The 15,934-nt window shown below is 39.0% G+C and overlaps 1 protein-coding gene across 5 annotated transcripts in view; it reads right to left on the bottom strand.

Annotated features, from left to right (window-relative positions):
* Positions 1-1,323: 1,323 nt before the first annotated feature.
* LOC119882886 (neprilysin-like) overlaps positions 1,324-15,934 on the bottom strand; it is a 31,923-nt gene continuing 17,312 nt past the window's right edge. For 4 of the 5 annotated variants that reach the window (XM_038693212.1, XM_038693213.1, XM_038693215.1 and 1 more), the window contains exons 5-23: positions 13,620-13,700; positions 13,120-13,215; positions 12,919-13,037; positions 12,701-12,769; positions 11,931-12,065; positions 11,228-11,329; positions 10,985-11,121; positions 10,743-10,836; positions 10,001-10,129; positions 7,003-7,101; positions 6,809-6,886; positions 6,483-6,586; positions 6,033-6,091; positions 5,796-5,915; positions 5,214-5,347; positions 4,767-4,832; positions 3,850-3,945; positions 3,636-3,712; positions 1,324-3,438 (exon numbers count right to left, since the gene is read on the bottom strand). In XM_038693212.1, coding sequence (XP_038549140.1) covers positions 3,339-3,438; positions 3,636-3,712; positions 3,850-3,945; positions 4,767-4,832; positions 5,214-5,347; positions 5,796-5,915; positions 6,033-6,091; positions 6,483-6,586; positions 6,809-6,886; positions 7,003-7,101; positions 10,001-10,129; positions 10,743-10,836; positions 10,985-11,121; positions 11,228-11,329; positions 11,931-12,065; positions 12,701-12,769; positions 12,919-13,037; positions 13,120-13,215; positions 13,620-13,700 — 1,895 coding nt within the window. In that variant the 3' untranslated portion in view covers positions 1,324-3,338. Of the gene's footprint in view, positions 3,439-3,635; positions 3,713-3,849; positions 3,946-4,766; positions 4,833-5,213; positions 5,348-5,795; positions 5,916-6,032; positions 6,092-6,482; positions 6,587-6,808; positions 6,887-7,002; positions 7,102-10,000; positions 10,130-10,742; positions 10,837-10,984; positions 11,122-11,227; positions 11,330-11,930; positions 12,066-12,700; positions 12,770-12,918; positions 13,038-13,119; positions 13,216-13,619; positions 13,701-15,332; positions 15,476-15,575; positions 15,796-15,934 lie in introns of those variants that run through there. The other variant, XM_038693216.1, reaches the window with a different exon arrangement.

Below are 15,934 nucleotides of genomic sequence, written 5' to 3'. Positions count from 1 at the left end.
AGTGCAAAACATTCTGTTCAGCCTCCCAGGAACATGCTGAGGTGTTGTAATGTTAGCTGTGATGTTAGCAAGCATAGCTGCTAATGACAAGGAGGGTGAGAGCACGAGGAAAGTGGGTGGTGTGAACCTTCAGTTATCTCCCAATGTGCTACCAGCTCGCAAAAGCAACAGGGGAAGCTAGACAGTAAATAAGCAACTGCAAATGATATTCAGTTGAAAATAATACTTGAATGAGTTTCAGAGAGGTGGAAATACATTCGCACACATCCTGACAGGCTTGTTATTAAATGTTTACTGTACATGAAATTAAGTATGAAGAATAAGTGTGTAATGCAGAGTAAAATCCAAAACATGCTGTTGCTCTGCTCCACCAATCAAAATTAGTGTATTCATATTAGCATTGTTTAGTTGAACCAATGTTAACTGACTAATACATTGAAATCAGTTGTGGTAAAATGTTTTTAAAAATTAAGAAATGATAATACACAGCATGAACGTCCTATCCTTTACTTTTGTGTATTTGCACAAGTGTGTGTTGGTTCTGTCTCCTGTTACACTCCTCTATTCCTCAAGATATTTTTGACACTTGGCTTCAAAGTTCGGTCATATTTAATTTATTCTGTCTCATACATACTGTGCGTTTTAATTCTTTTTGGTGCTCTCTTTTACTTCTGAACTTCTTGAAATGTTTTTTTCTTATTCCCTGTACATCCCAGAATGTTTGACTCTCCAGTTTCAGCCTGGGTACAAGCCATCCTTCTGCCAAGAAATGTGCTTGCTGGTTCATTGCAGCATGGGGTATATTTACCAGAAGGCAGCTTGGGAGCAGTCATAATGATATTGCACATTAATTTGTTTGCATAGTGCTTTTGACTAACTTCACGTAGCCCCTACTCCCCCACATTTTATAGGTCAAATTAGAAGGAAAAGAGTTTGGGCTTATGCTGCATTTAAATTAACTTGTTGTTTTGTTTTTTCCTGTATTTGTGGAAATTACAAAATTAAATTAGACCCCCATATTCATAATACTCCCCTCGAGTCAGTAATGAGTGAACATCATTAAGAACATCACAGAGTGCACTCTAGATAAAATGTATTTTTCTACAAGATTTCTATATGTAAAGGCTCTGAAGTCCAGAAAGAAACCATTAAGTCAAGTCAGCAGGACCAAGATATTTGTTGGCACACTTAAGATAATGTAACTTTTTTTAATCAGATTTAATAGCTTGCATTTATATAGAAGCCCGATTCAGCTTAAACAACACACACAAATACACACACACACACACAAACCTTGTAGGACAACTTGCCTGCAGGCTCAGCTTGTTATTTAAAGATTTATTTTGAAAGAAAACAAATGCACCTCAAGATGATTATCAGTCATTATTATAAAGTATCTAAATACAGGCAACTGAGGTATATCTGTCTTTCTACAGGTGGAGTGTGAGAGGGAGAGAGGCAGAAAGAAAGAAAGCCTGAGGGAGTGAACGACAGTGACAAAAATCTTGCACAAACAATGATAACAAAACAAAGGTAAACAGCAATGTATAAATGCTGGGCATGGAGGGTGCTGTATACAGCCTGAAGAAGTGGTCTACGTGATCATGGCACATCATTCATTGCACTATTTTCTATAAAAAAGGCAAAGGCAACATTTTCCACAATTAGCAACCTTGTATGATAACATATGATAATAATGAATCCTAAACTGGGATCCACTGACTTGATATAACTTTCTGAATTCAGAAGAATGCATGCACTTTGAAAAGTTCATTAGGTTCCAGCAAGGACTTGGCTTGACTTGAAATAGATAATCATAAACATTCCTTTGAAAGCTTAATTATATCATCTGTCAATTAATCAATTATATTTTGCTTGAATTTGTAAAAAAAAAAAAAAAATAGAAATAAAGATGGGCAATACACCATTAAGCCAAGATCAAACTGAGAAATCACTACATCTTTCTTAAAGGAATAGTTAAACATGTTGTGAAATACTTTCTTGCCAAGAGTTAGTTAAGGATATTGATACCACTCTCATATCATTATTAAATATAAAGCTATTGCCAGGAGATGGTTAACTTAGCATAGCTAGCAATTAACAAGTTATATTTTGTTTGTTTATGTTTTTGTTTGTTTTGTCTTTTATCTTTGGGCAGAGCCAGGCTAGCTCTTTCCAGTCTTTAGCTAAGATAAGATAAGCTAAGCTAAGCTAACAGGCTACTGTCTGTAGCGTAAAGACAGGGAGTGAATTTGATCTTCTCATCTGACCCTGGGCAAGAAGAAAAAGTCAAGCTATTCCTTTAATATCACATTTTCTTATATGTTGTTCTCCCACAAATACACATACATACTCTCACACACAGTGGCATAACAGATCATGTAAGGCATACTTGCTTGAAAAATAGTAGGCAGCGATCATAATGATGTACAAAGACTGGAAAACACATAGAAACACAGAAACACACATGTGGCTCAGTGAACCTATAAAAAGGGTCTGGTGTCTGTCGATTGTCAGCTCCATGATTCATGACCAGCTGTCATAAAGGCGAAAACTTCATTTTGGTTTATATGACGTACTGCTAGTGAACAGCAGCTGCCTGTCAACTGCAGCTGAGTCATTAACATTAAATATAGAACAGTATTGTGTAATATGTGATTACGATTAAATATTTACTTGTCTATTCAACAAAAAAAAAATTCAGATTTTCTGCAATAATTTACCTAATCTAGTTCTACGTATTAACAATGAGTACATCATAGAGTGTATCAGCATGTAGATGAAAGCTGAAACCAGCTGTGGTTTTATGAGAGGCATACAGCTCAGTCCCACATAAAGTACAGTGGTTCAGCCTTGTTACATGTGTATCTGTGTGAGTGGGTGTGCCCTGTATTCATATGCCAGTGGGTTTGAGCACATTTGTCTGTCTGCCCCTCTCTTGCCAACAACTTCTACAGTATTTTGACTGAAACGCACACACACTCACATACACATTGGCAGACTCACAAATGATGAGTAAACCAAGATGAAAATGGAAAAAAGAAAAAGAAAAACACAAGGAGTGATTGTATCCAGTGAGTAGCAGAATAATCAGGCTGATTGAATGAACTACAGTATTAGATTCTGAGAGAGGTGCTGTCTATCTGTGACAGCACAGTCCATTGCTTTCCTCGCAGGAAGGCATACTGCAGTATCAGTCCAACCACCATGGTCCATTCAGTAAAGAACTAAGTAGAGTTTCCACTTCCCTGTAGCCCCCCACAAGTGCGGCAACAGTCAGCGGGGAGAGGTAGGGGGACAGGGACGACCCATGTTAGTCCCCATCCCAGGTCTGTTGATCACCACACACGGCAGATGTTGTCAGGGACCATGTAGCTGCTCTTGTTGCAGTTGAATGCTTTGGAAAATTCTGGGAAATTCTGAAGGGAGCCCAGTACCCTGTGTCACACGCAGAGGACATTGTTGTTTGGGGTTAAAGTTCATGTATTGGATGGTTACTTGAAACTGAAGTTTACATGACATGTCACTTTGTCAAGTTTTTAATGTTAAATGCTACTGTTGTCATTTGTTTCCTGACTTGTCTCCCAAGCAAATGCCTGACTGGTGTAAAGGAAGCACTGTTGGTTTAAATTTACCTGAATTTCCCTGGACTGTGTACATCTACTTTGATGGAATTAACAGCTTGCTCTGGTCGGTGTGTTCCACACCACACCTGAGAAAGACAGAAATTGGGATGTGCTGAATCAGATTCACATGCTGTTTCTAATGTTTTTATCTATCATCCATCCACCAAATCATCCACTTGTCCATTCATCCAATTTTCCATCTATCCATCCACCAATCAACTACCTGAGCAAAGTTTAGGAAGAAGAGTTGATCATGGGATAGGTCAATGCCAGGCAGTGGTGGTTCTTCTCCATGCTTCTCCACATAGTTCTTATAGGCCTGTAGGATAAGACAAATGTTCTCATCTTATCTCTGTTAAAAATATATTAATAAAAAATGGCTCAAAATTAAATTAAACTGTTACTGATTATTAAAACCTAGCCAAAACATATTTATTTGTATACTGCTAATGTAATTTGGATGTTCATTTTTAACAGCAATAAACCAACCATGTTTCATTTTAAATCCATTTTCCAATTATGGTTGTTATTCCCTTGTCTTCATCCAAGTGTCTAATTTCTGAAGATACAATACCTGTGCCTGTGAGTATCTGACTGGGTTGAAACTCTGATGCAGTGGGGCATTTCATGAGTTGGGCTGTTTGGTAAATCATGTGTATGCTAAACATATAACTGTATTGTTTTGGAAACAGTCCGGTCAACTCATCAATATATAAAATACTATACTGTCACATTTCCGGTCCAGCATGAAACTTCAATCATAGTATAATCTGTTTGAGATCTTGTTATTCATCAAAGGATATCAAATCTCCACTTGGCATCAAAAGAGCAACAAAATTGACCATGTAAATATAAATAAAGATAAAAGAAATACTTGTATGACATCATGATTGATTGCATTTAAATCTTTAAATGCTCAAACCCGTGTAAAATATCAGACATCAGCAGCAACATCATGTCCTTCATTGTGTTTAAAATATTGAGCCAGTCACTGACCTGGCAAAATCACATTTCTATTAATGTTAGCACTTACGACGATATATAACGATAATAACAAAACACAGACTGAATCCCATCCTCTGTCATCTGTAAACCAGGGCTCTAAAACCAAGTTGTCTCCATTGTTTTCAGGCTCATTACCTGATATGCCTGCCGTATCCCTCCATTGTCAGCAATGTTCTCCCCAAGGGTGTTGTTACCATTTAACTAGAGAGGGGACATAAGTAGAGAGAACCAAAAGACTGGCTGGTAATTTTTCCTCTGTGTTTCAGCAAATCACAAATATCACTCTTTGGGACACAAGACATGATTTTCCCAGGGGATAAAAGAAGCATTGTTCAAAGCAATAGGGCACAGGAGGAGAGACAAAGCGAGGGATTGTCAACACAAAATATTAAAGACACCTGAGGCAGAGAAGAGATGAGCCTGGAAAAGTGAGGGAAAGATGGAAATGGATAGGTTGGCAAAGGCAACCGGAAAGCAAATAAATGAGACAAAAAGAAAAGTTGAGAAAAATGCTGCAGTAAATTCTATAAAAACTGAAACATGAGGAAAAAAGTAGGAGATGGATTATCTCCCAGGACATACATGAAGTCCATTGGCCAGGTCCCATGAGAAGTTGCCATACTGATTGACAATGCACTTTGACAGCTCCAGAAACCTATGAGTGGAGTCTGGTGTCCACCAGTCCTTCAAGTCACCATCCTTGTCATAGTTACGACCTAAAACATGATGGATAAACATGGATAAAATGCATTAAAGGTTTGTCGGTTGGATTTGGTCAACAAGAAAATAAATACTTCTCTATGCCCAAACATCCAGTATCTTGTTATCTTAGGCAGCACTAAAATGCTGCAAGTGATGCCAATTACATGTTTCCATTCCACTTCATTCATTTCCATTGTATTTCTCGGTGGCTTGCAGTTGTGCATATCCATATAAAAGTATTCAGACATCTTTGATATTGAACATAATAACTTTACATAACTCAAATGAAAATGAGTGAGGTGAAAAATTATCTGAGGCAGCACACAGAAATAGCACTTCAAAACACTTTTTTCTGAAGTGGTACCAGTTACAGAAAGGGAAATATTTCTATCCAAATACCCATATAATCTGCCCAGACTTCCTCTGGGTGGGAAAAGAGAGCAAAGAGAATAAAAATCATACCATTGTCATCAAAGCCATGTGTGATCTCGTGACCGATTACCATGCCGATGCCACCATAGTTGAGAGATTTAGCCTGGCCTTTGCTGAAAAAAGGCGGCTGGAGTATGCCTGCAGGGAACACTGACAGCAGGGATAAAGAAAAAAAAAACTTAATAGGTTTGTCTTTACAAGACTTTACAAATGACACATATTAATGTTTGCGACTAAATGTGTTTGCAAGTACACATGTGAAAATACCTATTTGGTTCTTGCTGGATGAGTAGAAGGCGTTGACAACAGCAGCTCCAGTTACCCATCTGGAGAAGATAAGGAAGGTGGAATTAAATAATGGTAATGGAGTAACGAGCACTATAGTGCAGCATAACTTAAATGCAATGAAGATTTTACAATTGACATGTGGTTAATAATAGCAGGCTAATATTAGCATTCCTGCTGTGAAAGTAGTGAAAGGCTGAAGTGTATCTGCGAGTAGGAGTTTGTGTGGGAGAATAGGAATTCACTGTGCTAAATGCAAGTTAGTGTGTCACACCATAAGCCCCATAAGTTATTTATTGTTAATGATTTAAATACTTTAATTTGTAACTTTGAGTATGATGACCTGGATTTGTAACTTTAATTTACTACACATCTGGAAGCCTGTTTGTTGAGCATTGATTTAATTTGCCCCCTCCCCCCGTGGAATCTTACTCCTCTTTGTTGACTTTGACTCTGAGTTTCCGCAGGCGTTTCTTCTGCACATACTCCAGGTTCCGTAAGATGTTTTCAAAGTACTCCTCTGCACTGTAGCTCAGCTTACACCAACACACAGCCGGAGAAACACGAGGATTAGCCACGATGAGAGCTATCAACACTTGGTCATATATTCTCCAGCACAACTCATAAAAGCCAAGAATTCACCGAGATGTTTTCATGGAACTGAAATGCTGCTCACAAATGAATCCACTCTGTATTCTGTTACACTAATTCAGTGAAAGTAGAAAAACATTCACAACCATATCTTTTCAGTCACTTACATCTTTGTACTCATTGTTAAGGTATTCATCATCTCTGATATTGTCAGAATAGCCGATCCGTTCCCGAATAGCTCTGGCCTACCGAAAAGCAGAGGAGAAAATTTGACAAACAATCGTCTTTGTCATCACATATCACAGAAAAGAATACAATACAATGCAATGCAATACAAAAGATTGTTTATAATATCCAATACCTTCTCCTCAGCTGCTTTCTTGGTCTCTGCATCCATCCAGGTCAGGTCATCAAGGTTACTAATGAACACTTCCCGAATGTCTTTGATCATTGCCTCCATCTGATGCCCACACACATACACACAAAAACAGAGAGACAAAACTCACAAATATGTCGCAGATATCTAACATTAAATATATATCATGAAAAAACCTCAACACTAACTGTCAGTCAGTACAAATTGCCAACAATGTGGGAGTTTTTCTCATAAGGTCTGCAGAAAGGAAACAGTGAAAAGCACACAGAAAAAACTGCAACATATTGTGCAACAGAATCATAAAAAATGTTACCCTGTATCAGGCCTCTTCATTACATACTCACATATCAATGTAGAAGCACTCGGGGGTTATTCTATCTGTGTAGGGGTTTGATAACCTTGTGTAATATTACCAGTAGGGTAATAATGTTTGTGTGATTAAAATGACAGATCGAATAATAAAAACGATTTTTCAACTATTTTTATGGATGAATAAAGTGAAGCAATGGCTGTCAGAATTACATCATGTTTAGTGATGAAAAGCTCCAATTAAAATTATGGTTATTAAAAAGTTAGAAAGACATTTTAACTTATTTATTCAAGTCTCAAGTTGTTGTCTTAAATTCTCTACTGTAGATGTCTGCTGTACTGGCTGCAAATTTGCAAATGTATTATTGATAATGCTACAAATTTACATTCTGCATTTTATAACCTTTAAATAGTGAAATTATAGATGCATGCAGCGGTTTTGTGTTGGAGTTCGTGTTACTGAAATAATCCAGTGCCTTACACCTCTAAATTAAAGTGCTTGAGCTTAATGTTTCACCATTACTAATATATTTTAAACAAACAAGTTAAACTATTGCAATATTAATATTCTGTCACGGACCATAAATAAATGCGTGTAACTAAACAAATATTTCTATGTCAGCATACCTCAAGTAACACATTCAAGATATTTTTATGCATATTCATACAGTGAGGTGCTCCAAAATCCACATCAAAAGCTCAGTTTTCAGTGGGAACCTGTGGTGTAATATTCCTGTAATGGATTGCTCTTGAGCTACAGCATTTACAAGAATATGCCAGCACACAGAGAGACAGACTGACTGACGCCACCACCATGGCATAATGCTATGCAAAGCATGGATTGTCACGAGCCACATTTTGTCCACAAACAAAAACAAAAACAGCATTTGAAGAATTCACAAAAAAAGTACCTGAACCAATAAAAGAATTAAAGCAAAACACGAAGGGGAAAAAAAAAACTGCAGTGACATCGAAGGTCACCCTTCCAGATCCCTTAAACCACAGTTGTGCTCTGAGACCACAGTGAGCTGACAGAGGCATTCCAGTGTCTCATCACATCAGCAGACCCCTCAGTAACACACTGCATGACCACTCGGACAACACACTGTGGTTCGCCACAAACCAGCAGGGACCATACTGATGAGGCTTTTCCGAAAACCTATTAGCATACAGCATGTGTGTGTGTGAGTTTGTGTTGTGTGCGCGCATAGATGTCTGTCGTTGCACGCATGAATGTCTGTTTGAGTAAATGTAGAGAAATAGTATCATCATAATATAGTCAATACAATATAATCAAAACTACTCAAAATGCCCCTTGATATGGTTGGTATGTGGAGGAGTGCAGAATATTTGCCAACTGCAGATCAGTTCAGCATACTTATTTATATGTATGGCCATGTATTTGCGGATGTCACGATTCTGCCTGTCTGCCCCTTCATTAGTTAAGTGTCTCTGTTTGTGCCATATTCAAACATTTGTTGGGCTCTGTATTTTTCCCCACCTGTTTTGGAGTTACTTTTTCCATTTGGATTTCTACCTCAGTTGGTTTGTGCTTCTGTTTGAACTTTTCTTACCACATCCTGGACTCAGGGAGACTCATGTGTGATGTGGCACTGAATCTGTGTAAATGTAACAGTCGAAATATCTCTGTTCTCCGTGTTATCCAGACTTCAGGGACAAAGTGTCTCTGTGGGATGAGATGATTTACCCTAAAGCTGGTTAAATAACAAGCTCCATCAGCTCTCCTCAATCATTTGAGCATACATGTATACGGCGTATGTGTGTTGCTGTGAGTCCTTCTGTAGAAGATTTGAATAAAATTCACAGAAAGACAAGTGTTGCCTGAGCTGTTTATTTGAAAACTCGAATTGCCGTCACACCCTGTAAACATGAGTTTTGAGTTTTTACAATAAATCTGCCAACTAAGTCTGATCCTGCTTGTGTCCTGCCTTTGGGTCCTCAACCTGCTCTTGCCTGTGCACTCGGCACCAATCCTGACAGGGGAAAGAGGTGTTGATATGTAAATGCAATCTCAAAAGGGTTGTGTGTTGCATTTCACACACAAACACACACATGGAAACATTCAGACAGGCTGAGAGGTGGAATCCACATGCTACAGCCAGCGAACGTCCAGAAAGAGGTGACAAAGATTTACAGTGTGTGAGACAACAGCATTACGACAGATGCACACGGTCACACACACAATATGACTCATAGTCATGTGTCAAAGAATGCACATACACACACGTGCCCAGAGTTGAGATTTACAGTGTGGGTGGTGTGGGCATGATAACAAGGACGCTTTGTTCAGCTGCTTTCAATGGTACAAGCACAAAATGCAATACTGTGGTGGAGATACCAAGAGATAAAGGTGACAAAAACACAGGTGAGAGACAAAAATACACGGGCATGGGATGTGTGTGAAAAACCTGTTATCATACTGTATGTATGAATAACTGAACACATAAACATTCTCACACTGTTTTCACACTGAAAACACATGCAAATTTATTTCTATGATTTAGTACCACTTCCAAATGTCAGTAAAAACACAGCATTCAATTACATTACACAGAACACTGTCTAATAATATTTAATGATATTTGTAATAGCTTTTTATGGAACATTAAATCTTATCTAAAGTAATGATATGATAAAATCCCCCCCTACTGACCAGTTCTTTACTCTTTTCAGAGAAGGCCTCCTGCACATACAGTCGTCCTACAGCATTGTCCATGTTGTTGTTGACGTAAAGTGCACACTGTCGCCACACTGCTGCCTCTGACGTTGTACCAGACAGAGCCTGCAGGGAAAGTAAAGAATCGCCGACCAATTAGCGATGCAGGATAAACCACTCAGCATGTTGGTTAAAGAGGCTCATGGCAATTCTATATTTGCACCTCCATTATACATCACTTAGGACTATATGAAATAGGGCAGATGGGAAATTATTAGATTAGTAAGAAGGCTAGGATTAGAAAGATGCAGAGAAGGTGCAAACATTCATGTTACCCAGAAGATTAATCTCACCGATGATAATTTGTCTTTTCATCTAGAGCCACTACAAGGTTGACAGTGGAATGTTTTGACAGTTACTGGATGAATTGCCATGAAAGTTTGTACATTCATGCTCCCCCTAGAATTAATTGTAGTAACTTCGGTGACCCTTTTTCATCTAATACCACCAGCAGGTCGAAGTTTGGCTTTGCCCACTACTTTGGTTCATAATACCTGGAAATCAATGACATTCCAGTCAGCCTCAGCTGTTAATTACATTAAGATGGTGACCGCTTTTACATTATACTTGTTAGCATTTAGTTGTATACTTTTGGTCTTGTTTAACTCTCTAAAATTCAGTTAGTTGGCCCCTGTGTTTATCTACAGAGAGGTTCAGGATCAGGGTCCTGGCAATGTACCTTACGGAAAGCCTTCCTGGTGTCCCTGTACGTTCTGCTTAGGCCCACCACCATGTTCATAGCAAAACGCCACACCATGTAGTTCTGGAGATCCCTGTGAGGGGAAGAAGGATGTTCAAAGAAAGTCTCCTACTCACATAAAGCTACGATACATGAGTCATAGGTGATCAGCTGTTCATTGCATGCATTACGCTCCCACCCCCACAAACTCACAAATATAATAGTATTATACACAAACAAACCTCTTGGTGTATCTGGCCAAGATATGGTTGAGTCTTCTATAATAGTTGGGGGAGTAGTTTATGACTTTCTCTGTGTCAGTTACGCTGATGTTGACTGTATCCATTATCTTAGCTGTGAAGTGGCTCCAGTCAAATACCTTCAGAGTGAATCCGAAAGCACAAAAAGAGAAAAAGAACATAGGAAAGTGGACGGAAGTTGTAAAAGAAACAACAAAGTCTGACAGATAAGAAGTCTATTTTTACCTGTGATTCAACCTCAAGGGTGAAGTTGGCATTCAGATCACCCAGTTCCATCTTGTTGTAAAGCAACACTGGATTGTTACGGTCCTCTGGAGTATCAGTAGCCTTGGAGAGAGCAAGACAGAGTGGTTGAAAATCAAGAATGCTGTCACAACATAACCCTCCAGTTTCCTGACACATGCATACAATTGCAGTGGTGGTCCAACAGCAACAAACATATTTGAAGTCCCAGGAGGCTTCAGGTCTGTAAATGTCAGAGCTTGAACAGTGACTGCCTTGTAAAAGCCAGCAGCCGAGTGGAGGGTAAGTGAAGCATGGCAGTGAGTGGAGCAGAGCAGCAAAGAATGACAAACATGGACCGTGGAAACCTGTTGATGTCTGAGAAAAGTTGTTGTGTAGGGATCAGGCTGTTTAACGGCTTGTTTTACACAGCAGCTGCTCCAGACTGGAGCCACAAACACACAGAGAGGAGAGAGGTCTGGGCAGCAAATGGAGGAGTGGAAGGTTATACTGTCATACGTCGATTTCCCGCAAAATCCTCCTGTTATGTGAAGCTAAGATAGGCGATAAGGTAAATTTTGCTGCTGGAAAACATGGCCTCCTTCCTTCAGTTTCTCAAAGAACAAACGAGCACTCTTATAGACGAAGTGGTCAAATCTGACCAACCATTTAGGTTTCTGCTGGGAAAGCATGAATATGCACTTACGTTGGCGATGTCCCTCTCCAGATCCATAACTCGTGTCACCTCCTCTCTGATGCTGGTTTCATTGATGGCCAGTCCCCGGTCAGTGCGGATAAGCTTAGCTAGGTCAATCATGAACTGCTCGTATGCCCGACATGCCTGTCAAACACACACATTCATTATATTCATAACTTGACTTTACTTCAACAAGAAAGAAAGGACACTGGTTTGAATCTAACCCTTTACCAAAAATCGAAGCACAGCATGCACTTATGTACACATACACACATACACACACACACACACACACACACACACACACACTCAGCCCGCCTCAAGCTGAGTGCGGTTGAGTGCTTCTTTCTGCATATCAATCATGAGTTTGTGGTAAACTGTAAAGTAAAACCAGAGCAAAGGATGTCAGCTTTAATCACACACATCTGGTCTGAATTGTGACATAACCAAATCTGTTCCGTTTTGCTTCTTTGATTTTCATCATCACTTGGTGCTTCAGAGTGGATTTGTATTTATTGTATACACACACGCTTGCAAATGCGCAAAAGCACACAAATAACCATAAAGGTTATCAAGGTACTGATGTTTCACCTGATGCCTTCACCACTGGTTGGACATTATGTTTGCAAGAACAAACTCTAAGGGACATTAAACCCAGACTCAATGGCACTGGCCCAAATGAACACATGGACCTGATTTCATTGTGCATTGGTTGAAAGACTTAATTATAATACAAGTGTGTGTGTGTGTATGTGTGCACATGTGAACCTTAAGCATACCTCTGCGTAGGGTCCGGTACAGGCATAGTAATCTCTGGACAAGAGGCCGAGGCTTGTCTGCTGGTCAAACTGGCAAAGAGGAAGACAAAAAAACATGTTTAAATACAATTTATACTATATACTATACTAATAAATACAAGCCAAAGAAATGAGATTTGAAAAACATGGTGGGTATATATAGCTAGAGGAGGGTGTTTTAGCTACAGTTGCACACCTACATGAATGATGTGTGAATTGGAGTCCCTGTCATCGGTGCCGACAAAAAAGTTAACCAAGAGTTGAGTTCCATATTTCTCATTTAGCTTCGCGATGACGTCCTCCAACCTCCACGTTTTACCTGAACAGAGAAGGAAGTGAGAAAGAAAGAATTGCCTGTGCATGAAATCTGCTGTGTGTGACAATGGAAAAGAATCCTTTACCATAGTTGGTCTCCCAGTTGTCCACAGCAATGGGCCACTCAAACACATCAGAGAGCATGTCCAGCAAAGGAGCCCCTCCTCTGAGCTCAATTAAACCTTAAATGAAGCATATATACAAACAAGCAAAAATCTGTTTTTAATAATGGATACATTGATTTTATACCAATCAAAATTCAGAAAATAAATTTTTTAAAAATAAAATAAATGTTGTTATTATTCATATATTGTACTTCTTATCAAGCATAATTAATCTATGCAAATTGAAATGCAATCAAGGAGTTTATTGATGTGACTTCTAAGACAAAATTCTTCATATACACACATCACATACTGCTGTAAAGCTGAAAGACAGTAATTCTTACTTTTTAAACCAATACTTGATAAAAATGGTTATTATATGTTTATGATAGTTTGGCAATGCAAGAAAAATGTTCACTTTAGGACAACAGAAGATATAAAAAGGCATAGTCTGTGTTGACATCTGATGCCTGCTGACGCACTCTCATTGGTACAGGACTTGTAAAGGGTCTTAGCCTTGGTGAGAGACGCAGCTTCCCCCTCCACTGTTTTTTCAAGGACACCTAGAAATAGAGCACAGAAACAGAGCAAGCATGAAGGAAAGAAACACAGACAGAAAGATAAAGGAGGAATGAGGGAATGTGGAAGGGAAACGAGAGAGCAGTATAAATAACCTCAGGTACAATGTAGAGTTGTTGTTTTTTGTGGATTCAAAATAGAATCCAGCTGTCGTCCACATGCATTTATCATTTTTATAAAGGCATGTTGTCTGTCCCTGTGTCAGAAAGCAACAACAAAATAAAGTGATGGCTTTAGATTGTGGCAATACATAGCAACCAGTGACAAAACAGACAATATGACATTATTCAAAGAGGAAAAAAGAAAAGGGGGAAAAAACGTCGTCATGCACAAACAAATGCTATGAAACTGATGGAAAACAAATGTTAATTATTCTGAATTTAGTTCATGTTTTCATAATACAGTATGTATAGAAACCTCCAGAAAAGCAAATGAAATGTTTCAGATGACAGCTGAAATTTGTATACAACAGCAAAATTGGCCAATGTCTAAATGTAGTATTCTTACGATGATATTAAAGGTTTTGCAGAGAACAGAATTTAAAGCAAAATGTTGACTTTCCCTTACTGAACAGACTTTTGTCAGTTTTCACTATTCAGGCTATTATTTTCCACTTGCCAACTTTGAAAAGATCAAACGTTATATCATCAAATGGATCTAACAATAGCTAATACACCAATACACAAGCACAAAATGTTCCCTTGTACTGGGCATTGCCAATCTTTGCTTTGAAGGATTGAATAAGTAATTAAACACAAACTATTTAATAGTTGCAGTGCAATTAATCGTTTCATTTGGGTGATTAAGATTAACTGGGTCATTGGTTGTAGAAGTCAGCAGTGTAATATAAACCACAAATTAGTGTGGCAATATGCAATGCATATTTTATATGCACTCTGGTTGCTATAAATTGGATTCTCAGCATGACAGCAGTAATCAAGGGTAGTGACCTCAGAACAGTGAAGTCACAGCAAAAAACTGTAAAGAAATCAAGGAATAGCAAAGCTGATGGTGTGGCAGTACAGGGTCCTTTGAAAATAAAAGTGAACACTATTGCTTGTTTTATTGCCTGTGTTCATTGCCTCTTCAACACCTGTTGTGGGCATGGAGGCCAGTTAGCTCAGCCTCAGGGTCCACATGTCTCTATGTAGACAGCTAATGAAAATGAGTGATAAGTGTTGGGGTGTAAACTTCCTCAAGTGAGGCGGGGGGAAATGGGACCAACAGTACTATTTTCCTGTTCTGCCCTTAAGGCGCTGAGTTGCATATTGGAGGTTTTAAATTGTAACCACTCCCTCAGGATCCCCTGTCGCTTTTCAGCAGCACCAAACATGAGCTCGAGATTAAATAAATGTTCAGATCACCACCATGGTGAATACAAGTGTTTTTTGTGATAGTGTTAGAAATGCTGTGCACGTTGTCCTTTCGAAAAAAGAAATCCTCACACATAACCATTAGGCATCTCAAACTTTAGCTCAAATTCAACTTCAACTATCGGATGATTTGTCAGTCAGTTCTAGATTTATCAGCGTGTCAGTGTTATTGGCCGATTCACACCAACTGCAGATAAATCGGCATTGTCATTTCAGGGTGTACTCACACTAAGCGATCCGTACCGTGCCCAAGCATGTTTAATCGCCAAAGTCCTGTTCGTTTGACCAGTGTGATCGCTCCGGAGTCCAGCCACAGTACGGTACGCATCTAGTGTGATCGCTAACTGTGCCCGAGCACAGAACCCCGACACAAACTCCACTGTGCCCTGCGAGAGAGAGAGCGCTTTTTTGTCAAAAGAGTGCAGTGCTTCCCACAGAATGACAGTTGATATTGACGTCCAGCTATGTAGACTACAGCATGCTTACCTGAACAAACCAGCTGTGATCTAACGTTAACATAGCTCTCCTCATTAGCTAGGCTCCTTACATGCTTGATAATAACTTTTTTTAAGTGCTATGCGCTATATGCGCAGCACTCTGCAATCAACTATGATTTTAAATAGGACTAGTAACAAAATCACATATCAATATGTGGCATTGATAATAATATTGATACTGTGGCGGACAATCAAAAAACAAAACCTTTAATCACGCAATGAGAGAACTTTGAACTAGAGGGAACTTTGCAACTCCCCTGTTGGCAACACTGCCACATATCCACCACAAAACACAACAATGAGCAGGCCGAGTCAAGCAGAGCATACAAGAACCCATAGTTGATTATC

Source organism: Micropterus salmoides, unplaced genomic scaffold, assembly GCF_014851395.1.
Source record: "Micropterus salmoides isolate LMB-PRFRI ecotype aquatic unplaced genomic scaffold, ASM1485139v1 Ms_hic_scaffold_3, whole genome shotgun sequence".
NCBI classification, from domain to species: domain Eukaryota; kingdom Metazoa; phylum Chordata; class Actinopteri; order Centrarchiformes; family Centrarchidae; genus Micropterus; species Micropterus salmoides.
Note: the sequence above shows the minus strand (reverse complement) of the source record. Positions and strands in the feature narration are given on the sequence as shown.